Consider the following 26,279-nt stretch of genomic DNA (forward strand, 5'->3'; position numbering starts at 1 on the left):
TTAATCGGAGCTGTGGGTAGTGGAGGATGGGATCTGTCCATAGTTACATCAATAACTGAGTTAAAGTCTCCTCCCATCAGCACAGGTGTCGTAAAATAATCCATGAGGGCAGACGACAAAGACTCCAGGAAGGGCGCCTGTTCTACATTAGGAGGGTAGGCACTACAGAGGGTCACCTCCCGCCAATAAAGACGACCTCTAACCGCTACATAGCGGCCCGCGGGATCTATCAACTGATCAATCATCTGAAAAGGAACCCCCGCCCTAATCCAGATCAAGACTCCCCGCGCAAAGGCTGTGTAAGTGGTGTAATATAGCTGACCCCGCCATCTATGCTGCAGCAATAGCCCCTCTGTCTTGGTCAAATGAGTCTCCAGTAGGAAAGCTTCCTGCACGCCCCTACGCGCTAAATAGGAGTGAACTTTGTACCTACGCTGCATGGAGCGCAATCCCCGAACATTCCAGATCACGCATTTCACATCAGGTAACGGACCCATAACATCGATGCAAAAATCGCACAAAAGAGTACTCTGCCCCTGGTTGCCAGGTAATTGACCCATGACACAAATGCACAACACTCAAAAGTTCCACATTCTCGATTAATCGCGCCAGCAGATAATGACCTCCAGACAAAACAATCCCGTACCCAAACACTCCCATCCCACCCACTGTATCACCCTCCCCCCCAAGAACAGGCACCAACATAGTGAATCCCATCCAAACTACCCAACTATGTGCCTCGGCTAAGCTAAGGCAAACTAACTAATACCATCCGGTGGGGGTTGGATAGAGCCTTAGGGAATAACCTACAATAAGTTAGCATCGCTACCATTGCCCGTCCCGGAGTCCCCCAGAAATGCAATACCCCACCAGACCCCCCCGGAGCGCCCCACCAACATTATCGCCTCCCCCACCCCAATCAAATCCAGCCCAAACTCTCAGCCCTCCGCACATCCAATGCACTATCAGAGTTCCCAGCAAAGACAATCATCGCAATCTATTCAGCCATATCAGAACTCCCAACCCCCAAGAAAAAAATGTGGAGGCCTAGCAGGGACACGATGAGCCCGCTCCAAGGTGTAGAAGCTTGACAGCCCTTCAGGGGCCACCACCGTTTTAAGCCAAGTTTCCAGATAGCTCACCATGTCCGACCCTTCAATCTTTTCCGGCAGCCCCACCACTCGGATGTTGTTTCGCCGGTTCCTGCCTTCCGCGTCCTCTGCCCGCCGTTCCAGCACGTTAAAAGATCTAGGACCGTCCGCCATCGTCGCGGACAGTGCGGTCTGAGCAGGCTCAATCTCCTGAAGCTTATTTTCGGCCTGCTTCACCTGGTCAGATAGTTTCGAGTGGTCAGCTCGCAGCAAGCCCAGTCCCGTCGCCACCTGCGCAATGTCCTGCTGTAGGGCGACTCGAGTGTCCGCAATGGCTGCCAGAATTTTATCCAGTTGAAGTTGGAGCCCTGGAACTTGTGGCAGGCCCTGCTCATCCCTATTCTCTTGTGGTGGGGATTCGGCGTCGGAGGGCTGCGGATCCTCCTCCTTCCGTCCCCTGGGCTTGCCCATTGCTGCAATCTTTAGAGCTCTCTGATATCGTGTTGAAGAGCCCTTCGATGTCCTTGTAGCTATTCCAAGGGTCAGCCCTCAGGTCCGGGGACTGCTGCGGATGTCCCCCGGCACTCCGCGTGGTCTCGAGTGGCCCACCTCTCACCGCATGGTCAACGGGCTCAGCTGCTTCCCTGCAATATCCATATCAGCCCCGGGTGGGCAACAGCGACCAGGGCCAGCAGGCCGCGCTCCCCTCCAGCACAGAGCGGTGCCCAGCCGCAGTTCGGAGTGCTTCAAGGAAAGACCCGTTCCAAGTGTTGTGTCCAGGCTGGGCTACACGTGGTCGCGCTGGATTCCCCCATTCAAGGCCTCAGTTTTCGTGATCTGCCACCGCTCTCACTAAGCTCCTTCAATACACACCCAGGCAAGTGCGCCCCTGGCTCACCTCGATCCAGCACAAGGGAAAGAGCAGAGGTCCACCGTCCATCACCGTGCTTCGGTACACAATCTGTGGCCCCCAAATCTGTCCTTCCACTCCCGCAACACCAGATGCTGCAGCCAGACAGTCGCTCCAAGGTGCAAAGCGCCCAGCAAGGCGCCACCAGGTCGTCGTCTGCTCCGCCGCCCAGTAGTTCTTTAACACCTTGAACGCTATGGGGATTTTTCTCCTGTGCTGGGATTCTACAGATACCACTTTACATGACGAGCTGGGCTCGTCATCAGCGTAGCAGGAGGCTACTGCATGACGAGCCCAGCTCGTCATGAGCGTCGAAGGGGTTAAAGGGAGGGCTCCGCCACCCTGATGGCGGGCTCCTTCTCTGCCCTCCACGTAGGGAGGGCGAGGGGAGCTAGCCCCAGCATCCGCCGAGCGCCGGCCCCCTGCAAGGTCCTCCACCACGGCACCACCAGCAATGTCCAGCGCCCACGTCTCTGCCCCCATTCAGTCCGGGGCAACGCCGCCCACTCCTTCAGGTAGGCCGCGCCCAGGGCTTTAAGTGGGCCGGGTCGGTCCGGGTCTGAGCACCGGCAGTTTTTTTTTGGGGCCCTCGAAACGGGTCTCTATCGGGCTCTATTTTCCCAGCTGGCAAAGGTAGTCCGTTCTTTATTTTTTTTTTCCAGACCCGTTTCGAGGGCCCCAAAAAAAACTGCCGGTGCTCAGACTCTGCCTCTGCTCACTTAAAGCCCTGGCGGTTGCTGTTCCTTTAGGAAACCTGCTGGGACATTTTGCACTACTGCAGTGAGAGCTCCGTTTCCTCACTCAGTAGTAGTCACGGCATGACGTCCACGGCACGACGTCATGACGTCATGCCAGGTGAGCTTTGTTGGAGGAAGGGAAATCCTTTAAGAGAGCCATTTTCTCTCAGGATTTCCCTTCTCTCCTCTCTTTCCAGCGCAGAAGCAACGTCGTGGTGGTGCCAGCGCGGGACCTTTACCATCGCAGGAGCAACGTCGTGGATGATAAAAAACTGAAGAGGCAGAGGCCCCCAGGCAGCCAGCTCCAGCACGACCTACCGACCTTCACTTGATGAATTTGCGCCGTGTTTAGAACTGGAGAGGTCGGGGAAATTCGTTTCAGCATTTTTCACCTGTGAAGCCCCATCCTTGATCGGTAAGTGCAGTGGGTTATCCCCACAGTTTGATTATAATCATTTTTTTGTTTCAGCTTGCATAACGTGTAGATTCTAGTCACAAACTTGCATCTTTGTTTTTTATGCGTGTTTTGTTATTGACAGCCAAGTGCCTCCTGGCAAGGGACTGTACTCTGCAACTAATTATTTTGTCACTTTTAGTTAAAAGGGTACGTCGAAAAACTGTACAGTTTTAGTTGGGAGAAAGTCACGGGGGTGGGGGGATTAAAGGGACTGTACAGGTCGTGAGGGCCTGTATCTGCGCTGGAGGGGTGGGGAGGGCCTGTATCTGTGCTGGAGGGGTGGCGAGGGCCTGTATCTGTGCTGGAGGGGTGGGGAGGGCCTGTGTCTGTGCTGGAGGGGTGGGGAGGGCCTGTGTCTGTGCTGGAGGGGTGGGGAGGGCCTGTATCTGTGCTGGAGGGGTGGCGAGGGCCTGTGTCTGTGCTGGAGGGGTGGCGAGGGCCTGTATCTGTGCTGGAGGGGTGGCGAGGGCCTGTGTCTGCTGGAGGGGTGGGGAGGACCTGTGTCTGCTGGAGGGGTGGGGAGGGCCTGTGTCTGCTGGAGGGGTGGCGAGGGCCTGTATCTGTGCTGGAGGGGTGGCGAGGGCCTGTATCTGTGCTGGAGGGGTGGGGAGGGCCTGTGTCTGTGCCGGAGGGGTGGCGAGGGCCTGTATCTGTGCTGGAGGGGTGGCGAGGGCCTGTATCTGTGCTGGAGGGGTGGCGAGGGCCTGTGTCTGCTGGAGGGGTGGGGAGGGCCTGTGTCTGCTGGAGGGGTGGCGAGGGCCTGTATCTGTGCTGGAGGGGTGGCGAGGGCCTGTATCTGTGCTGGAGGGGTGGCGAGGGCCTGTATCTGTGCTGGAGGGGTGGCGAGGGCCTGTGTCTGTGCTGGAGGGGTGGCGAGGGCCTGTATCTGTGCTGGAGGGGTGGCGAGGGCCTGTGTCTGCTGGAGGGGTGGGGAGGGCCTGTGTCTGCTGGAGGGGTGGGGAGGGCCTGTGTCTGCTGGAGGGGTGGCGAGGGCCTGTATCTGTGCTGGAGGGGTGGCGAGGGCCTGTATCTGTGCTGGAGGGGTGGGGAGGGCCTGTGTCTGTGCTGGAGGGGTGGGGAGGGCCTGTATCTGTGCTGGAGGGGTGGCGAGGGCCTGTATCTGTGCTGGAGGGGTGGCGAGGGCCTGTGTCTGCTGGAGGGGTGGCGAGGGCCTGTGTCTGCTGGAGGGGTGGGGAGGGCCTGTGTCTGCTGGAGGGGTGGCAAGGGCCTGTATCTGTGCTGGAGGGGTGGCGAGGGCCTGTGTCTGCTGGAGGGGTGGGGAGGGCCTGTGTCTCCTGGAGGGGTGGGGAGGGCCTGTGTCTGCTGGAGGGGTGGCGAGGGCCTGTATCTGTGCTGGAGGGGTGGCGAGGGCCTGTGTCTGTGCTGGAGGGGTGGCGAGGGCCTGTGCCTGTGCTGGAGGGGTGGGGAGGGCCTGTGTCTGTGCTGGAGGGGTGGGGAGGGCCTGTGTCTGTGCTGGAGGGGTGGCGAGGGCCTGTATCTGTGCTGGAGGGGTGGCAAGGGCCTGTGTCTGTGCTGGAGGGGTGGCGAGGGCCTGTGTCTGCTGGAGGGGTGGCGAGGGCCTGTGTCTGTGCTGGAGGGGTGGCGAGGGCCTGTGTCTGTGCTGGAGGGGTGGCGAGGGCCTGTGTCTGTGCTGGAGGGGTGGCGAGGGCCTGTGTCTGTGCTGGTGGGGTGGCGAGGGCCTGTGTCTGTGCTGGAGGGGTGGGGAGGGCCTGTGTCTGCTGGAGGGGTGGCGAGGGCCTGTGTCTGTGCTGGAGGGGTGGCGAGGGCCTGTATCTGTGCTGGAGGGGTGGCGAGGGCCTGTATCTGTGCTGGAGGGGTGGCGAGGGCCTGTGTCTGCTGGAGGGGTGGGGAGGGCCTGTGTCTGCTGGAGGGGTGGGGAGGGCCTGTGTCTGCTGGAGGGGTGGCAAGGGCCTGTATCTGTGCTGGAGGGGTGGCGAGGGCCTGTGTCTGCTGGAGGGGTGGGGAGGGCCTGTGTCTGCTGGAGGGGTGGGCAGGGCCTGTGTCTGCTGGAGGGGTGGCGAGGGCCTGTATCTGTGCTGGAGGGGTGGGGAGGGCCTGTGTCTGTGCTGGAGGGGTGGGGAGGGCCTGTGTCTGTGCTGGAGGGGTGGGGAGGGCCTGTGTCTGTGCTGGAGGGGTGGGGAGGGCCTGTGTCTGTGCTGGAGGGGTGGCGAGGGCCTGTATCTGTGCTGGAGGGGTGGCGAGGGCCTGTGTCTGTGCTGGAGGGGTGGCGAGGGCCTGTGTCTGCTGGAGGGGTGGCGAGGGCCTGTGTCTGTGCTGGAGGGGTGGCGAGGGCCTGTGTCTGTGCTGGAGGGGTGGCGAGGGCCTGTGTCTGTGCTGGAGGGGTGGCGAGGGCCTGTGTCTGTGCTGGAGGGGTGGCGAGGGCCTGTGTCTGTGCTGGAGGGGTGGGGAGGGCCTGTGTCTGCTGGAGGGGTGGCGAGGGCCTGTGTCTGTGCTGGAGGGGTGGCGAGGGCCTGTATCTGTGCTGGAGGGGTGGCGAGGGCCTGTATCTGTGCTGGAGGGGTGGCGAGGGCCTGTGTCTGCTGGAGGGGTGGGGAGGGCCTGTGTCTGCTGGAGGGGTGGGGAGGGCCTGTGTCTGCTGGAGGGGTGGCGAGGGCCTGTATCTGTGCTGGAGGGGTGGCGAGGGCCTGTGTCTGTGCTGGAGGGGTGGGGAGGGCCTGTGTCTGTGCTGGAGGGGTGGGGAGGGCCTGTGTCTGTGCTGGAGGGGTGGGGAGGGCCTGTGTCTGTGCTGGAGGGGTGGCTAGGGCCTGTATCTGTGCTGGAGGGGTGGCGAGGGCCTGTGTCTGTGCTGGAGGGGTGGCGAGGGCCTGTGTCTGCTGGAGGGGTGGCGAGGGCCTGTGTCTGTGCTGGAGGGGTGGCGAGGGCCTGTGTCTGTGCTGGAGGGGTGGCGAGGGCCTGTGTCTGTGCTGGAGGGGTGGGGAGGGCCTGTGTCTGTGCTGGAGGGGTGGGGAGGGCCTGTGTCTGTGCTGGAGGGGTGGCGAGGGCCTGTGTCTGTGCTGGAGGGGTGGCGAGGGCCTGTGTCTGTGCTGGAGGGGTGGCGAGGGCCTGTGTGTGCGAGGTGGTGAGGGCCTGTGTCTGTGCTGGAGGGGTGGGGAGGGCCTGTGTCTGTGCTGGAGGGGTGGCGAGGGCCTGTGTCTGTGCTGGAGGGGTGGGGAGGGCCTGTGTCTGTGCTGGAGGGGTGGGGAGGGCCTGTGTCTGTGCTGGAGGGGTGGCGAGGGCCTGTGTGTGCGAGGTGGTGAGGGCCTGTGTCTGTGCTGGAGGGGTGGGGAGGGCCTGTGTCTGTGCTGGAGGGGTGGCGAGGGCCTGTGTCTGTGCTGGAGGGGTGGGGAGGGCCTGTGTCTGTGCTGGAGGGGTGGGGAGGGCCTGTGTCTGTGCTGTAGAGGTGGTGAGGGCCTGTATCTGTGCTGTAGAGGTGGTGAGGGCCTATGTCTGTGCTGGAGGGGTGGGGCGGGGAGGGCTTGCGTCTGTACTGGAGAACTAAGTAATGTTCTGATTTGTTACCTTTGCCTCAAATTGTAAAGCGCTCTGGTATCCTTCGGGATCAAGTTTGTGCTATGTAAAACTTTATAAATTAATTTTAAAACAAATCCTGTGAGCAGCAGTTCACCCTAACAGGGCCATACATCCTGCTCAGTTTATCAAGAGGGCAGCTCCCAGGCAGTTGGAGAGCTGAAGGCCATGCGCATCCATCATTGTTATTTTGTTGAGAGGGCACAGATAGCAGTGGATTGTCTTGTAGTTTTTTCGAATTTGATGTCCTCTCTGAGCCATGTCTGGCAGTAAAAGGGGGTTTTAGCATTGTGCAAAACTCAGAACTTAGATCAAGGTTTATGTTGAGCCAGAGATCCCCTGTATATTCCCCAAAGATTTCTTAATGCTTACATTTAATGGCGCACCTTCCCGCGCGCCCATTCCTGGCAACCCAGATGGTAATTAGGATGTTTTTGCTTTCCAGTCTGCCATTGACATGGTTAGGTGTCTGCCTGTCTGAAGAGCCATTCTTGTTGGATAGGCATGTGTGCCTGTGACCTTCAAGTGCTTTGTGTACTCTGGGGATGAAGGGCAAGTAACCTGTCCTGTGAAAAGTAGGGAGAGATTTCTCCCCATATTTTGCCATATATGGTTGATCTTTCCTATATCCTTTAACCATCAATCCACCAAACGTTAGAGTGCTGCCACAAATTATGTTCTCTTTTGTAGAGCTGGTAGGCTTGCTAGTTAGCACCCCAAAGGCTTTCCATGATTCAGAGTAAGGTCCGATGACTATCGTGTAGTGAACATGCCCCTCTGAAAAAGACTTGCAGAAATTTCCGTAAATCCTTCAGCTTCGAGTTGGTAAGATATTAAAATGTGTACCACTGTTTTCACAACTGAAACATTTTCTATTTTGTAAGAAATATGAAATGTCCATTCACTACACTTTCTGCAGGAGTGTTCTTGAGAGCCTGGCCTGGTTAAGGCATTTTGTTCTGGTTCGGACTCCTGCCCACAGCAGCGTTCCACCATCATAGCTGAAGAAAGGAATGGATTTGCTGATGTTGCTTCAAGCGACATCTCCTTCCAAGGTGTTCTGGCTGCAGACCACCTGAGACACATCTTTAGGTTCTGAGGTGGTAGAGTTAATCCTATCCAGAGAGCTGTGGTGGATGCAATGTGGCAGATTGATGTCAGTGCCTCAGGATATTCATTATACTGTGCAGCGATATACAAATATACAAGGATGGCAATGCCTAGGAGTGTTCTTTATATTGTGCAGTGAGGTAGGAAGAGAGCAGTGCCTACGGGTACTCTTTATTCCATGCAGTGACGCAGTATGATGGCAGTGCCTCTGGATATTATTTATTCCATGCAGTGATGCAGTAGTCTATTCCTGCTTTGTGGGTTTGTTCTGTGGGTTTAGTATTGTTTGTGTTCTGGGGTAGGGTGCTACTCGCCGAAAAAGCAATTCAACACCTTGGGGGTAGCAAGTGCTATATAAATGTATACCTTTTCCCTCTCAATCCAAATGACTAACACATCCACCACTCAAATTACTTTCATATTTCACTATACTAATTTGCCACTAATCCTTTATGGATTTCGTAGTAGCATGCTACTCGCCGAAAAAGCGATGCAACGCCTCATCAGGGGTAGTAAGTGTGACATAAATCAAAATACTATACATTGGGCCTTAGCAGGGAGTATGTGTGTGGGAGGACTGTGCAGGCAGTGTGTACCGGCATCCATGTGTGAGGCAGCGAACAAGTCCCGTGTATGCAAATCAGGAAGGAGTAAGTAGACTGGAGTACAGTACATACAGATGAACCAGTGCCATCTTAAGGACTTTTGGAGACCCGGGGAAGACTTATTTTGGATTCTCCAGATCAGGAAAACCTTACAACTTCACTGCACAATGAGAGATACTTTCAGGAACAGCACAAAATGAAGAGTAACATCTGCCTGCCAAATGGCACTTCAATTAAACATTGTTGATCACTGGCGTAAACTATTCAATTTTTGTTGCAGATAAGAGGCTCAATATTCTATTTTCGTGAAGGAAGGCCTTATCACCTGGAAACCAAAATCAGCAGAGGAAACCAGCAGAGCAAGATTTTCTTTTCTTTTTCAGATATACCAGTCCAGCCTCCAAGAAGGAAGTTCTACATTTACCATGGCTACTAGTAGCTTATCTGCTTCTGCTCTGAAGCGCAAGTCTATGCAGTCTTCAATGATTGACTTCCTACCGTCACTGAAGCGCCAGCGTGTTACAGGGGAGTCTTGTCCAGTGCAACCAACTAGTGATGAAGCTAGTAAAACCCAGCAAGAGTCTGAGAGGGACAGTCCACCATTAGAAAAACTTCAACGTGTGCCAGACAAGGGAAACTGTCAAACTCCCTGACTGCTGGAACACTAAACAGTGGTATTACTTTCAGGAGGAATATAAATGGTTGTATCTTAAGTCAGGCAATATTGGATGTTCTTCCTGTAAACGGGCTAAATCAACAGGTCTTTCAGTGCACAATAACACCCAAGGCATGCGCGTAAGTAAAGTGTGGGCAGATGGCGAGGTTGGTCCTTCCGGTGACGGAAAAGCTTTCAGGCAGAAACAGCTCAGGAAGAAGATTATGGAGCATAAGGCGAGCGCTGGTCACTTGGCAGCTGAGGACATTCTTACAGCTCAGCAGAAAAATACATTGGTGGTGGCAGTACACGAATGTAATGCAAAACATATGGAGAGCACATGCAGGGTATTTGACACTGCCTACTACTTGGCAAAAAAAGATCGCCCTTTCACTGACCACCCTGATCTAATTCTCCTTCAGGCAAAGAATGGCAGCGCAATGGGACGTGTTTTGCACAGCAATGTGACTGCAACTGAAATAATAAAACACATTGCATTGGAAATGCAACAAAGATTGGTCTGTTATATCAGACAACACAAACCAAAGATCACAGTATTAATTGATGAGAGCACTTCTATTAGCAATGCTTCTACCTTGATCATCTACCTCCGTGGCATTTTTGGAAATGAAAGTACCCCAGTGACCATCTATTTCGGCCTCCTGGAGCTGGCAGAAACTAATGCTATTGGCGTAAAGACCGCTCTCCTAAGCTACTTTGAAAAAGTTGGACTCACAAAAAGTCTGCTTCATGATATCTTGATTGCGGTATGTACTGATGGATCAGCAGTTATGTTTGGTAAAAAAGGAGGAGTAGTAGCATTGTTGAAATCAGAATTTCCAAATCGTGTACTGACATGGCACTGTTTGGCTCACAGACTAGAACTTGCTGTGGCAGATACAGTTGATGAGGTTGCAGGGGTCAATCACTTCAAGATTTTCATGGACTCATTGTATGCCACATACAGCATGTCACCAAAAAACCAGAGAGAGCTAAATCTTGCCGCCAGCGAGCTATGTGTACAGCTTCAGAAGATAGGGAAAATGCTTGATACTAGATGGGTAGCATCCAGTTACAGATCTGTGAAAGCTGTTTGGAACTGCTTCCCTGCCTTGTGCAAACATTTTGAGAATGCTTCTAAAGACCCATCCAGACTCATAAGAGACCGGAGTAAGTATGAAGGTCTCTTGAAGAAGCTTACATCATATTCTTTCATCAGAGATTTGGGGGTAATGTGTGATGCACTTCAAGAGCTCAAAGACTTATCACTCTCCTTACAGAAGAGGGATATTACAATTGTTAATGCCCACAGACTTTTGGTTAGTCAAGTACGCATATTTATAGCAATGAAGGACTCCCCAGGGGAGTTTGCATCTGCGGCTCAGAGAGCAGTGGACGAGGGCAAATTCAAGAATGTTCCTCTTTCCCATGGTAGAAGCAACTCTGTTGCCCTTAATCAAAATCAGTTTTACCAAAGCCTGTCTGTAAATATAAATAAACGATGTGCCCCGGATTCTGAGAAAGAACTTATAGCCAGCTTCAGTGTGCTAGATGCAAGCAACTTGCCTTCTGGTGATGAATGTATTCTTTTTGGGGAAACAGATATCCAGAAACTGTGTTCAGAGTTTCAGCTGCCAGCAAGAGATACTATCCAAGCTTTTAGACTTTTCAAAGATTTTGGTGGAAAGAAAACCCCTGAAGCATTAAAAAAGTTAGTCGTTTGCATGGAAACCCTGCCAGCAAGTAATGCGGATTGCGAGAGAGGTTTCAGCGCAATGAACTTAATTGCTTGTCCAACAAGGGCCTCTCTTCTTGTAGAGACCATTTCTTCATGCCTATGGGTAAAACTCAATGGTCCTCCATTTGAAACATTTGATGCAAAGCTGTATGTGAAGAGTTGGCTTGCAAAAGGTAGACGGTCCGCTGAAGAAAATTGTTGTGAGAAACCCCAGCAAAATAATCACACTGAATATCTTCAAGGGTTTTGGGGAATCCTGCAATAGATTTCTAAGTAATATAAATAATTTTTACATGTTTTTTTAAAGTGTTTGGTATTTGTATGGCTTATACTTAATAAATATACTTTTTTTCCTATTTTATTATCCTTTGCTGGATGCAACTTCATGATTTTCTTAAGCACACAATGCTAGTTATCTTGATTTAGACCACGCCCCTACTCGGATAGACCACGCCCCTACTTGGATAGGCCACACCCCTTTATGAGAGTAGCCACGCCCCTTTTAGAGCACCCCCAGTTTTTTTTTCCCACTTAAAGCCCTGGCCGCGCCCCCCATGCAACTCTGGGGCTCCTCAGTATCCTCCGCAGCCCCGGGGGGATCAGGCCTTTGGCATCAGTTCTCCAGCACTCGCAGTGCTCTTGCCACCAGCACGCCACATGCTAGGCCATTTCTCCTTGGTGGGGCACCACTGCAGCGTTAAAAGGCCCCCTCTGGGCTCCACACTCAGGTTGTCAGCGCCCCCTCGGCAGTGGCGCTCCACTTCCGATCTTATTAATTAGCACCGCCTCCGGGCCCGGGGCAGATAAACGGGCTCGGCACCATCTTGATTCGGCCGGCGGCCATCTCCCCAGCTCAATCGGGCTGCCGCAGCGCTCGTTTTGCGCCCGGCCGCAGACTAAATTCACCGCTGCTGATCTCTAGGCTGCCCCCGGCACACTCGGTGCTGCCAGGGGGGTCGGAGGGACTCCGCAAGCAGGATGTTTTCGGGGATCGGCTGCGGAGCTCAGTCCTCACGCAGCCCCTCCCATCTGCTCCTAAGCCACGCCCCAAAAGAGAAGGAGTAAGGTAGGTAAGAGAAGAGAAAGAGAGAAACGAAGACAGAAGAATAGAAGGAAGGAGGGAAAGAAGGCCTTTAAGAAGAAAGGAAGAAAATCATAAAGGAATACAAAGTGGAAAAAGGAAAGCAGGAATATAGTATGAAATTATAGAAATAAGGAGCAAAGTAGGAAAGGAAGAAATAAGTGACGGAATTGGTGGTGATGAAAGGAGGGAAAGAAGAGAGAAGAGAAACAAAGAAGGGAAGGAGTACGAATATTTGAGCTTATTCATAGAAAGGGTCAGGATCGCTCACTCTTCTCACTCACAGAATTCATTGTGGAGTATTTTACTTTTATGCCTACTCCCTTGTCGGATGCAGCCCTCTGCTCTCATTCACTGAACTCTTGCCCCCCTCTCTTCTCTCCACCACTTACCACTCGTAGCTCTAGCTTCCCTCTGTCCTATCTCTCCACCTTCGATGTAGGCCTAGACCTCCCTGCATATGCTGTACCCTTCCTTTATATAGAAAGTAGAGAGCTTTCTAGTCACCGATGAGCCAAAGTGAAACCAGGACAAGGCTGCAGTAATTAGTCAATATTCCAGTCTTCCATTCCTGTTAGCAGTATACTGACCCTCTGAGTAACATAAAAATGTTTAAGGATTTGGACAGTTTGCAAAGAGCTCAAGCCTGTGTAATGCACTGTATCCCTCAAATTTATGTTTTAGGCCAACTGCACAACTCTGACAAGTGCATCGGACAAGCAGTCAGCTCTTTGCTGCAGGATAGAATACATGCATTTTAATGACTGCTTTGCACAAGAGACCTCCTCCCGCCACACAGCTCAGATGAATTGTCTCAGCAGAAGGCTAGTAAGCACCGGACAAAAACCACAGGACACAAAAATAAGAAAAACAAACCCATACATCAGGCAGTCCAGTGACCGGACAGGGATCAGAGTGGGGCACTTTTCTCATTCAGAGCAGGCTATTCAGCTGCAAGCTTTGCCGTTGACCCCGGTGTGGTCCCACCTTGGCTGTTACAATTCCCTGGCCTCGCCCGCCTCAAAGTAATTCCTCCTCTCCACAACTCATTGGCCTGCCCCCCATTCAGGGCCCAGCTCAATCTTTCTCCACTTTGGAATCCTTCTGAATTATTCATGGTAACATTTTCAACAAAGAGCCTCTGGGACAATCCGTGCTCTGTGCAAGCAGCCTTGCCTTCCTTTGATTTACACCAGTGTTTGCTTTGCGAGAGGAGGCTGCAGGGAAGAGGGCAGGGCCTCACGAGGAATGGAACTGGGACCCGCCATGTCCTCTGATGCCCCTACATGGCATCCAAACGCTTAAAACAAAAAAAAAAGAAGAGTTCGAAACTGAAGCAACAGAGGAATCTGGCAAGTATCACGGAAGATTTTTTTTATGGGGGGGGGGAGTGGGGTGGTGCTGAACTGTAATAATCAGACGAATACTACAAAAAACATTACAGAAAACGAGAAAAGGATATTTATTGTGCAAATATCTAGGCTTCAAAAGTAATAAGAGGTAGGCTGCAATTACGACGATTCATTCATTAGTATGGTGATGCAAGCAGCACACGTGTAGGCAATTACAATCAGACAATTAATAACCCTTATTCAGATAAAGCTAAATTTGATTCTTTAGCTAAATGTTAAATAGAGAAATGTCTTCACTTATATAATTTTGAAGCTAATAATGACGATTTCAATTGCACACCATGAAAACTGGATTGTCTCTAGGAACCCTCTAAACAAGTCTATGTTGGCTTTCGTTATACGCGTTTTAATTGGTTCTATGTTTTACAAACAAGTAATCTAGTTGTTCATATACCCCGCCCATTTACACTTTATACATATTTTTCATACAAATAAATTAGGTGGTATAGTTCTTATTCCTCAAATCAATACCACTTGTATCAACATTGTTGAATAAAATTCGGAGTCAATTATGCTGATTTTCTCACCTGTGACAAAATTATCAATAACGTAATAAAAATAATTTGGAAAAAATGCAATATAATTTGAGCTCATTTGCTTACAAAGACCCTCTTTGAAAATCCAGTCTGTCGAATATACCGAGCAGGCGGTGTGTGGGATTCGCACATCAGGAAGCACAACATGTCTGCAAGCAGCAATTTTCATCTCTGCCTCCTTCTACTCTGATTATAATGTCTGTCTGAGGGTTTGTACTTGGCACACTCCACTTCTATCAATTTACACACAAACTCGGTGTCCTTGCTTCAGGGAGGCAGACGTCTAGCGCAGCATATGGGATTAACCACACACATCTCTTAAAGTATGTGTTTAAATCAAAGGGGAAGGATGTCTCGACATCTATTATTAGAGAAAAGCAACAGTTATTATGTTAATGCGCAGACCAGATATTGTATCCCCCTTAGACTCGCCTGCTCTGATCTTTGAAAAATTTCACTTTACAAAACAGGACTCCACTAGGGAGTAGTCTCATGTTTTACATTCATTTCATTTGGCAGTTTTTCATTAAAAAATCCTCTTTTTTCGAAATATATTGCAATGAACTGTTTCCAGATTGCTATTGCAGTGCTTACATTTATAAATTTTTGTGAGACGGTTACAAACTCAGGGGTCTTAATTGCAAAGGAGGTTCTCCATGTGCAAATCATACTTAACTCCTTAAATTGCAGCCATACCTAAGTGTAACATGGGTACTACAAGTGTGTGATGCACATACACATTTATTGGAGCCGGCAATACAGTGGTGAGAGTTTAAGTGGGTATCAGGAGGGAGGTGATAGAAAATAAAGGCAGATTTAGAGAACAGTGCTTCAGATAAGTTATTAAAATAAGAATGATTGTGTCAATATTTTTAGATGTAGAGAGTGAAATGATTGCTTATGTAGTGAAAACAAACTAAACAAAGTTAAAACTTTGTCTATTTTTATAAATGGGTAACATTAAGAATATAGATATTTCTGAATAGTTTATATATGCATTTATGACATGTCTCTCATACTTTTCACCTCAAAGATATTCTCCAGGTCACAAGGTCAGGTGGTACCCGGTGCAGAAAATTTCTTGTCTCCCCCGGCTTGACAAAATGGCAAAAATATGTGTTTAAAACACATATTTTTGCCAACCCCCTCAGGATGACACCCGGGGCGGGCGGCACCCACCGCAACCCCCCCCCCCCTTCCTACGCCACTGCCATGTCAGGTGAATACAATAATAGTCAGCCATTTTGTATCTTGTCTCTGCTGATTCTAGTGACCTATTTCTATGCCCAGGTGAAATTGAATTTAAGCTGCGTAATCTTGTGTGATTTCCTGCATTTCACTTTATGATTGATTGTTAGACAAAATTTCTTAGATTATGCCACTTCACGTAATTGAGCCTTTGTTGGGGTAAAAATCCTATTGCTGGAGGTGCAAGGTAAGAATGCAAGCCATCCAATTTATCATGAGCCTTTTGTTGCACTATTTTTTTCCATGAAATGCGTCCTAGTGGCAAAAATGGAATGCTAGTGTCATTTCTTGCCATAAAATAGTGCGAAATGGAAAAGCTGACATTTTGAGTAATAAGGCATCATTTTGTGTCATTTTGTGTAATTCTTTGTGACATTTCACATAATTTCCACACAGGAAATTGTCAAAATTTCACCAAGACTTACTATTACTAGGGTCACGCAGATGGAAGAAAGCATCACCACAGATTTGTGTACACTTTACTCCTTGTTGTGTATTTTAGAAGCATTTGCTTGATTATAAGTCAGTATGCGAACTATGTGGTGGGCTTACAAAGAACATCCATTGAACCATAACTTAGTAGTTAAATACAAACCAAAGCAAATACATTCCTACTCTTTTAAGCTTTTCTAAACTGCACCTTAAAAAATCAACCATAAATGCACGCAAAGGTGTGCAAAACGTACCGGTTACCAGCTTTCATAGTTATTGCACAGGAAAGATCGTTGAAGAGAATATATTTAGGAATTAACACAAGATATTAAGTGCTGAAACAAGAAATTCTTAAACTTGCCTGCCCTATACATGTGAATAGTAATGAATAGTTTATTTCGAAAAATTATTTCTTTAAAAACAATACGATATAATACAATTCCTTCATCATACAATAATCTGAAAAACAGCATACTTATCATTCATAATTGTACAAATACAGACCACAGACTCTAAGGGAAAGATTTTCTGTGTAGTCATAAAATCCATAATATTTTTTAGAATAAATAAAAGACACAATATACAATACAGGTGGTACTACGTAATCATCTTCTTTTCAATAGGAGATTGAGGATGTGATATGGTTTTATGCATTCAAATCCTTCATCCTTTGCTAATCTGCTTAAAAATAAATTACTCAAGCTGGGTGCTGTGGATGTGTGGATCTATCACATTTGTCCATTTATTAAACATTTCTGGTTGTACAGCATAGACATCAACTTTAAAATCGCAGCTCGGAAAATATAGTAAAGTTTTTAAGAATGCATGCCCCTCTGCCTCAGCATGAGCCCTACTGCAAATAATAGCTTGTTAGAGTAGACACTATCGGCCCGATTACGAAGCAGTTGGACGAGCGTTCGACTGGTATGCATCGCTGCAGTAAAGAGACCGGTCTACAGGTAGTCGGTGGTCCCAAATGACAAATTAGGAACCAACCTCGATGGAGGTGGTCAGAAACATGCCTCTTTGCATTGAGGCTTGTGATGTGACCTGGAAAAGGGCTGCAGCAAAAGCCCTAATGCCAAGAGGCATGTTTGTAAACATTGTGCACCCTGTGGCAGACACCATGCGGTGCCTGCCACATGATGCAGGGATGTTTGGGGGGCATCACAGGTGCCCCCATAGTGGAGAGTCAAGATCATTAAGGCTTCTGGGTATTGCCTGAACACTAGATGAAGACATAATCGAGGTAGCCATTTCTTTCTTGGCCTTACATAGGTTAGGAAAAAAAGAAAACATGTGCCACATTTCCTTTGACATTCAGATGGCACAAAGTGCAAATGCGGTCTCCAGGATCACCACTGCTATTTTTCCATTTCATTGCATGGGATCCAATTTCTAAGATGTCATAGTGAAATTTTATATAAAGTGTCTGAGCCAGCTGGGGTTGAATGGTAATCAAGAACGTTTTGAATGGTGATCTAGGCTTGACATCCAAGAAGTGGGCTGCCAATCTCCCCAATCTAATAATAATAATAATAATAATCCACATTTGTAAAGCGCACAATCACCCGTAAGGGTCTCTAGGCGCTGGGGGCCGTCGGGAAGATTAAGCAAGCTATTGCCCAGAGTCACATGGTGCTGGGCTAACCTGCCGCTGGAGCCGGGGATCGAACCCTAATCCCCAGATTCCAGCGTCAGTCGCCCTGGCCGCGGCGCCACACCTCTCCCCAATCTGGAACTTTTAAGTAGGTTAAGTGACATTTACACAAAAAGTAGATTTCAATCCAGTTTCAGAGAGCGTGGTCAAAGAGTGAGAATCAGTCCAGAAAGATATTAAACCTAATTTGAGAAGCCAAGATTCGACATGCTAGAACCACGTGAAGCTGGTGAACTTTTCTAACTCCAGGAGTTCCCTCATTTCCTCCCTGTATGGATCAAGCTACTGTACAGTCCAAATCCTCACCCAATAAGACAGAGTACTTAAAACTGCCACATGCACTACTCTCTTAAGGGCTACATATGAAACAGAGGAATAAGCAGATTACTTTTGGGGAGGTGCAATAAAGACCTTACAAAATTGTTCTCACCAGGGTCAATTTTTCAGCAGTATCTGTTCCCCAGAGTTTGGCATCATATATGGCAGCTGCCTGTGCTTTTGAAGTGTAGACTTCAATGGCTGGACAGATGACTCTGGATATTGTTGCCTTAAGCTTTTTAAGTATTGCCAAGGCGCTGCAATGGAGAATAGCTCTGCACTTTTGTATATGTGGAGTCCAGGACAGCTCGCTATCAAGGCTTTATAGCAAAGTACTCAAATTTAGTAACACATTCAAACTTCCACTTATGTGGTTCATCACCATGTTTTTGCTCTTATTTACATTGATTTATAATCCCTTATCTTTGCAATACGCATTGCAATTTTCCAGTAGCAACTGCAAACCCCTCTGGTTTGTGAGAGCAAGAGGGTATCATCTGCAAATAAATGTTTAGGCACCGGGCCCCTTTTAACTTTGGGGGGTCATTACTACACTCTACAACAGCTTTTATGATGTCTTTCACATAAAATGAGAGGAGTGTAGGCACAAGCAAGGAGTCTTGTCTCATTCAGCTTCGTATTGGAATGCGATCAGTTAGTTCACCCTGGGGTTCCCAGGGGACTTGAGCATAATTCTCATGATGCAGTATTATTATTCAGGTAAGGAGATCTTCAGGGACTCCTTGCTTCTTGAGGGAGGCCCATAATAAAGCCCTTGGGACTAGGTCAAATTCTACTTTCAAGTCAATGAATGAAATGTATGGGTGACAATCCGTCAACTTTATGTATTTCCAAATAATAGAAATAAGCCTGAACACCTGGCTTATTGTACTTACTCTTGACCTAAAACCATCTTGGTGAAGGAAGTGGCCGTTAGGGGCCACCCGGGTTACTTACAACCACCTGCTAAACCTTCCCAAGAATGAAGAGTCGGTCAGACAGTGGAAAATACAAACAAGCTTTTATTAGCAATACTCTGCAGAGGAGTCCAATCTGAACTGCAACCTAAGATGTCTGCCGAGGGACTGACCCCACAACAGTCTGCAACATGTAATGATTCTTCCAAAGAGCCTCCAACCATGCCTACAGTGGAAATGTACCTTCCTGGGCCGAATATGAAGAAAAGAGGCACAGAAAGATGGGATACCACCTGCCAGATGGGTACATGCTATCCACAACTCAAGGTTAATGCGCTGAGTCTCAGAGTCTCCTAATGTGGGAGAAGAACTACACACTCAGATAGGCATGCAAGGGTAGAATGGCCTACTCATTAGTAAGTCGGGAAGCATCCTTGAACAGAAGAGAACATAATTACGAAGTACAGTGTTCTGCTGAGGCAAGCAATACAAATAATAAGGCCTAGCTCAGGCACAGCCTAAGCAGCCTAATAATGATTACGAAATGCAAAATGGAGTCACACTCACTAACTGAAGCCTGCACATTACGGGGATAACTCAGTGGGTTGCATAACATGAATACAAATGGTGTCTATTTAGCCACACACTGCTATCCTAATATAGCATGAAACAAGTGCATTGCAGGAATGGGATTTTCAAACCCACAGACCCTCCTTTTAGCATGCGTGGCTAAAGGCTTTACTGAGGCTATCCGGTAGGGCCTTACAATTCTAAGTGGGGAGAAATAAAATGCATAGTCACTCAAGTTACAAGGGAGAATGAAGCAACACATGAGCATCAAAATTCACTTAGTATTCAAAAATGCCCTCATCGATGAGCATCATATCCTGGACATCCTGCATCATAGTAGAGACCTTGTTATCACGTCCTGACAATTTAGGGGTAGTGGTGAGTTTGCTCACACAATAGGTGCAACATGCTGGAAGGCAATTAATACATAGGCAACATGTGAAGATGACACCTGCGATAGCTACTAGGACAAGTAGTATCATCCAACCCCATAGTAACAGCAGACCCCGAGCCAGTCTGTGAGGGACCATTGACCATTATCCTGATGGATATCTGAAGCAAGCCTCTGTAATTTCTGTATAGCGGAGTATACAGTAGGGGCGTTATCAGGAATGTAAACACAACAGCTGCTGCCGATGCCGCGGTAGGCTCCACCCCTATCAGCAAGGATGACGTCTAAAACAATCTGGTTTTGAAGAGCAATGAGCCTCGTAGCCTGAAGCTCGACTGTAAGATTAGTCAGTATAACTGCAGTAGTATTATTAATTCCCTCAACTACTCGCCACTAAGGATGTTAAACTCCATACCTAATGAAACTTTCTTTAGATAATTATGATGCTAATATGTGCATCTTCCCAAGTCTTTGGATACTATTTTTTATTGTATTGCACAAGATGAAATGTAATAACATTTATTTTACACCACTTGCCCTATTTCTGGATTATTATTGTGAATAGAAAAATGGAGCAATACCTGTTTACGAAATCCTAAGGTGATCAAAGAACTCCATGGCATTTGTAACAATGTGATCCAGTCCTGAGCACTAATTTGACTCATTGCATTCTGGGAATTGCATATGTGGTTCGTCCAAATTAGACAAACGTTATAGGTCATAGTGTCTTTATTCTCACTTTGTCTTTTATTGTTCATCATGCTAAAACCATTACATATTCCAAGGTACAAGTATGAACGCATTAAAACATGCAGAATAATAAACTGGACTTTCAATTTCATTTTGACTGAGCGTGACTAGTGTTAAAACTGTACTGTAAATATACTGTACTGTACAATAAATAACCAAAATACATATACAAAGAACACTGGAGCCCACTTGGATTAGAAATCTAGGGCTAGATGTAGGTAATTGCAATTTACCGACTCTAAAATACCGAATTTTACCGATTCGGTATTTCAGAATCGGTAAATGCAATGTAGGTAAAAATTCTGTATTTTTTACCGATTCGGTAAAATTCGAAATCAGCCATTCGGATTTTACCGAATCGGTATTTACCGATTCGGTATTTACCGAATCGGTCGGAAAGCTTTTAAAAGTGAAACTTAAGTAGGCAGCCAATCAGGTGCTACCACCCTCCCCCTCCCTACCAGGAAGTGGCTACACAGGCAGCTGCAAGTAATTAGAAGCTTCTGGGGAGGCTGTGAAAGCTGAGCTGAGTACCTGAGGCACAGGAAAACTTTTGTGCTTTTAAACTTTGAAAATGGCAAGCAGCAGTGAGAAGGAACATACAGAGAGGAAGAGAAAAATTACATTTAGCACCATGGAGCTGCAGGTCCTCGTGGAGGAGGTGGTGAAGGAACACCAGAAATTGTTTGGCAAGCTGTCCCTGACTGTGGCTGAATCTGCCAAAAGGAAGATTTGGCTGGAAATACAAGCAAAGGTGAATGCTGTAGGAGTGACTCCAAGGGACATAGATGACCTGAAAAAGAGGTGGTATGACCTGAGGACATACAACAATAGAAGGAGGCCTCCCAGAGGGTAAAAGGGTATAGGCAGGAAAGCGGGAGAGAAAGTAACCAAAGAAAACAAGAACCCTGCCTAAGGGTTTGGAACGAGGTCCAGCACAGGGATCCTAGGATGTCTTGGAAGTGGCCTCTGTATATTGGAGTCACATTCAAATGTACAACATCAAACACTTTTTACATGATCATTTATAATTTATTAAATCTTCAAAATCTCATGAATAGATATAGCAAAATTACCAAATATTAATAACAATAAAAAATAGTCCCACGTAACCCACATTCCGCTCTTATCCTCTCATCAGAGTGCAAATGGCAACCCCCGAGACTGGCACCCGGTGCAGTGGCATTGGTTGGACCGCCCTAGAACCTGAACTGACAACATTGTTTTATATGCTTGACTTTTCCCTTAGAAAGCCGTGAAAAATTGGACAGATTATGCCTAAAACGTGTATTTGCAAATACAAAAAAATTGACAATGTCAGTAAATTGAAATTAATGCCCCTGTCTTCAATGCGCAAACATCCTCAATTCATGACTTCCTGCCAGACAGATGTGAAAGCTGCAGATGCTTCTCACAGTGCGGAATGCCAACACACCATACATGGCTGCATGTTTATTTTTCTAAATGGTGGCTTTGAGCTGACTGTCGTTACTACAAGCAGATCCTTGCCTACATTTGACCTGTTTTATTGTCAAAGCTGGAAATGCCTGCAAGAATTGACTCTTACATTTTTACCACATCAGCTCTGTTAGTTTTGGACGGGGCATAGTATGTTTAAGGTTAACAGATGTCTTCACATTGTCAGGCACGCTATGACCTTCTTCAGTTTTTTTCCTAGAAGAAATCACTATGAGGAATCAGATTGCTCAGGTTTTTATTAAAGTTTTACTATGCATTTTAAATGTGGTTAAAACAATCTTTTACACTTTACAGCCCATCACCAATTAGCACTAAGACTGGCGGCCTCTAGGAGATCAGCACACTAGGGGCCAGATGTAGGTGGCCAAATACCGGTCGGTAACGGTCAAAAATACCAAATTTCGTCCGTTACCGACCGGTATTTAGATATTGAGATGTAGGGTCACAAAAAATACCGATTCGGTAAATACGAGTTGGTAATTATACTGAATCGGTAATTTTACCGAACGGGTAATTTTTCCGAATCGGTAATTTTGCCAAATCGATAAATAAGAAATGCTAAAAAATGAGTTTTGAGATGTAGGTAACTTCTAAAATACCGTATTTCATGAAATTCGGTATTTAAGATTCAGTATTTACCATAGATTGAAAGCAGGTGCTAACCAGGTGCAGGCTATAAGAAAAGGGCCCAAAAGGCAACATTGTGACCAGAATGGCAGCATGCTACGTAATAGCAAGGCGGCTACGGCTACAGTTAGCAGGAGAGAGGGTCTGGAGAAGGGAGGAGCAAGTCTACAGGCAGAGGATAACGCTATTTCAACTGACTGAGCCAGAGATATTGCAAAGGTACAGGCTACACCCCCACACCATCCTGGACTTGATCAGGGACCTGCACCCACTTTTAGAGCACCCAACCCCAAGGGCGCACGCCATCCCACCCCATGTGCAGGTGCTCTGTAGCCTACACCTGCTTGCATCTGGGAGTTACCAGAGTGTGATTGCTGCGGTAGGTGGGGTGTCCCAGAGCTGCCTGTCCCGTTTCTTCAGGAAGTTCCAAGAGGCTCTGATGCAGAGAATGCATCATTACATCAGCTTCCCTGAAACTCACGCCAAACTGCTCAAGACCAAGACTGACTTTTATCAAATTGCTCATTTCCCACATGTCATCGGCTGTATTGATGGCACCCATATCCCAATATACCCACCTGCTGCCACAGAGTACATTTACAGAAACAAAAAGTCAACCCACACAATCAATGTACAGGTAATCTGTGATGCCAAGTACATTATCACGGACATAGTGGCCAAGTTCCCAGGAAGTACCCACGACTCCTACATCTTTCAGAACAGTGGGATCCACACACACGCCTAACAGCGGGGGACTTTGGTGAAGGATACCTGCTAGGTAACACACTGTGTGACACTCCCTTGATACATATTGCAGATGTATGTGTATGTGTGCATGTGAGTAATGGCTTTCTCATTTTCAAATAGGGGATACTGCATATGCCGTCCGCTCTTTCATCCTGACACCCTTCCTCAACCCTTCAACCCCCAGCCAGAGACGATACAACGTGGCACACAAATCTACTAGGAACATTGTGGAGCGCACCTTTGGGCTGTTAAAAAGCAGGTTCCGCTGCCTCCACAAAAGTGGAGGGGCACGGCAGTACTCACCAATCATCTGCTGTAAGATGATTACAACTTGTACAATGTTGCACGACCTTGCTACTAAGAAGGGCACTGAGGTGGAATTGAGCGACTATGAGGACCATGATGATGAACATGCATACCTGAACCCAACACAGCAGGAGTTGCGACACCAACAGATGGCAGAGACAGACGGGCAGAGATCACACGCAACTACTTTTAAGTAAGTAAAGAGACACAGACAGGTGGAGGATGCACCTAACGTAGTTTAATATTTGGCACAAAGCACAAATGTGCAACACGAATGTAATCCATTGAATAATGGTAGTCCTGGGTCACTTCCCCATTTACTGTACAAGTCATTTCCGCCCACGCCTACCAGTGCCAGATGTAAGTGTCTGGCTCTTTTCACTGTGTGTTTGGGCTGGTGGCCCACCATGGCGCCTGCTGATCCTCCGTGTCTCAACAACAAGGGGGCTTGTCATGCTGCTCCCACTGGTGCTTTCCTCACTTTCCAGTACATCCAGAGCAGCAGTTTGTGCTGTCTGTGCATTAATCAGCACCTCTACAGCACTGGTCATCCTAGCAATGCCCCTAGACACCTCATTGCTGTTGTGTGTGAGTCCCTCTTGTATGTTGATAAGAGCGGAGGACGAGCAAGGCCAGCCCTCAGAGATCTTTATTTGCCCTGCAATTTTCAGGGGATTTTTTTAAGGCACCTACAAATCGGTCAAACTGACCAGTCAGGCAGTCAAGTCACACAGGCGACTGGAGGCCACTAACACCCACCACCAGGGGCGGTGCATCCATTGGGGCACTGGGGTGTTGGCCCACATCCACCTGCCCGACCCCATTCATTCACAGTCACACCGCACAGAAGCAAAATAGCAAAAAAATATAATAACTCTTCTACTGCTCGCGAGTCGCTCTGTTCGTCGGCGCTGAAGGGGTGGGGGTAGGGGTGGGGCTGACTACGACAGCAATGGTGACTGACAGCAGCGCTTACTAAAGCGCAGCTGCACTAAAGCGCATGCTCGATTTTGGGCTGGTCATTTCCATGACCAGCCCGAACATGCGCACTACAGCCACCTCCTTCCACCTCAGCAGGACCAGGAGAGTGAGGGGGAGGCGGGACCCGAGAGGCCGAGGGTTGCTTCATGCAGCAGCCCCCGGTCTCTAATAGGCGGGCCGTCTATGTGCCCTAGCCAATCCTGGTACTTCTAATGCACTTCCTCTCGGATGATCGAGAGAGGTACCGACGGACAGAGCAGGGCCTCAATTTCCCGAGTAGGTTGCCGGGTGAGGTGAGGTCTTCTCCCACATAAAGCTGGGGAAAGAAAATCTAACTCTTCTGGACACATTGGGACTCCAAGGTCCATTGAGATTCCTGTATTGTAAAGTATCAAACTCCCCTTTTTTTCTTTCACTTCACTATGTATAATTTGCAGTAGCTGTTCCACCTTTGGGTCCTGAAGAAAGCCGGACAATTGTCCATATGGCTGAAACATGTCGACCGTCCTGCACAGCGCCACTTTGTAGTTATTAATTTCCACTAAAGGGCGTGGTTTTAATTTTGACACTCTAACAATCTTCATTAAACATATTTTTTGTTCGAGTAGTCAATTTTATCCTCACTGTCACTAGAGCACTGCACCCTATCTTCTCCACTCTTCGAGCATTATCTTGGCTAGAGCATTTGTGAGTGATCCATACCCGCACCGTCACTTGATGGCTTGGGCGGTAATAGGATCAAGTACCAACTCCCACATGACAATACTCCGCCAGTAAGGGTGGTCAGATGGGAATTTCTCAGCCAGATATGACTCACTTCATATAGTATGTTGTCTCTTCTTTCCATAGTTTTCTGTACAACAACACACACTGTTTGACTAGGTATCCCTGTTTTGTGATTTGTGACTTCTAATGCAGCGCCTGTAATGGCAGAGTGAGGAGAGCTGCGGCAGCAGGAATACGCTGGGGACGGGACCCGGCCGGGGAAGGTAAGTTTTGTTTTATTTTATTACCAGCCCCCCCCCCGTGAACCTCCCTCCGCCCACCCACACGTGACTGTGTGGCAGTAGCACCACCAACTCCAACTGGCAGAGGAGCGAATGGTTAAAAGGCAATTGGGAGCCTACTACCTACGTACTCGGAGGTGAAGGCTGAAGTCAGATGAGTTCAGAAACTCGGGGGCTTCTGGCGCTGTGTTTAAACTGCTTACTTTGCTACAAGACACCCACAAGACACAACTTTGCCTAATATAGACCCACTGTTACTGCGAACTTTAGGGGGATGAGCTGCTGCCGCTGCAAACTCCATTTCCCACAACCTCCCTGGGCAACTCCCTGCACCTGTACCATATCAGCACTGTAACGACAGTGCGGGATCTGCCCAGGCAAGCCAAGGGCAGCAAATCTGTGTGCGGCCGTAGGATGCTAGGCTCGGGCTCATCTCTTGATCCCGAGATGTGCCCTAGGGATGTCTCTGGGAGGAACACTGTGACTGAACCTTCAATTTGAGGAGTCACAGTAACTGGGTTTGGCTTTATAGTGCATTTCTGTTTCACCCTGCGGCGCATGCAAGCCTGTGGTGTTACTGTGTGTTCTCCAGCAGTTTTTAGGTTTTGCCTACGCAATGCGTACGAAGTACGCATGCGCTAGCAAAATCTAATGATATCTCTATGTGGGGTCGGGTATCCGCCCCCTCCTCCCATTGGCTAGCTCCATAAATGGAGGCTAGCCATTGGTAGAGGGCTCTGTCTGTCAATCCCAGACCAGATTCGGGGGCGTTCCCGAGAATTTTTCCCTTTTGGCTACGTCACGCGACGTCAGCCGAAAGCCGGGAATGCCCCCGAATCTGGTCCGGCATTGCCGGCACCTGCCTCTGCCTTCCTGCTCGGGACGATTGCACAAAAGTCGCTCGATAGCCCCTCCCTCCCGCTCCGTGGCAGCCCGTTTCCCTCCCTCTCCTCAGGCCGGCCAGC

General features: G+C 48.5%; 1 protein-coding gene across 1 annotated transcript; it reads left to right on the plus strand.

Annotated features, from left to right (window-relative positions):
- Positions 1 to 2,841: 2,841 nt before the first annotated feature.
- On the plus strand, positions 2,842 to 11,117 carry LOC144764465 (E3 SUMO-protein ligase KIAA1586-like). The gene is made up of 2 exons (XM_078650293.1): positions 2,842 to 2,856; positions 9,087 to 11,117. The coding sequence occupies exons 1-2, from the start codon at positions 2,842 to 2,844 to the stop codon at positions 11,115 to 11,117; spliced, it is 2,046 nt and encodes a 681-aa protein (XP_078506419.1).
- The last annotated feature ends 15,162 nt before the right edge of the window (positions 11,118 to 26,279 follow it).

The sequence above is a fragment of the Lissotriton helveticus genome, chromosome 1_1, assembly GCF_964261635.1.
Source record: "Lissotriton helveticus chromosome 1_1, aLisHel1.1, whole genome shotgun sequence".
NCBI lineage: Eukaryota > Metazoa > Chordata > Amphibia > Caudata > Salamandridae > Lissotriton > Lissotriton helveticus.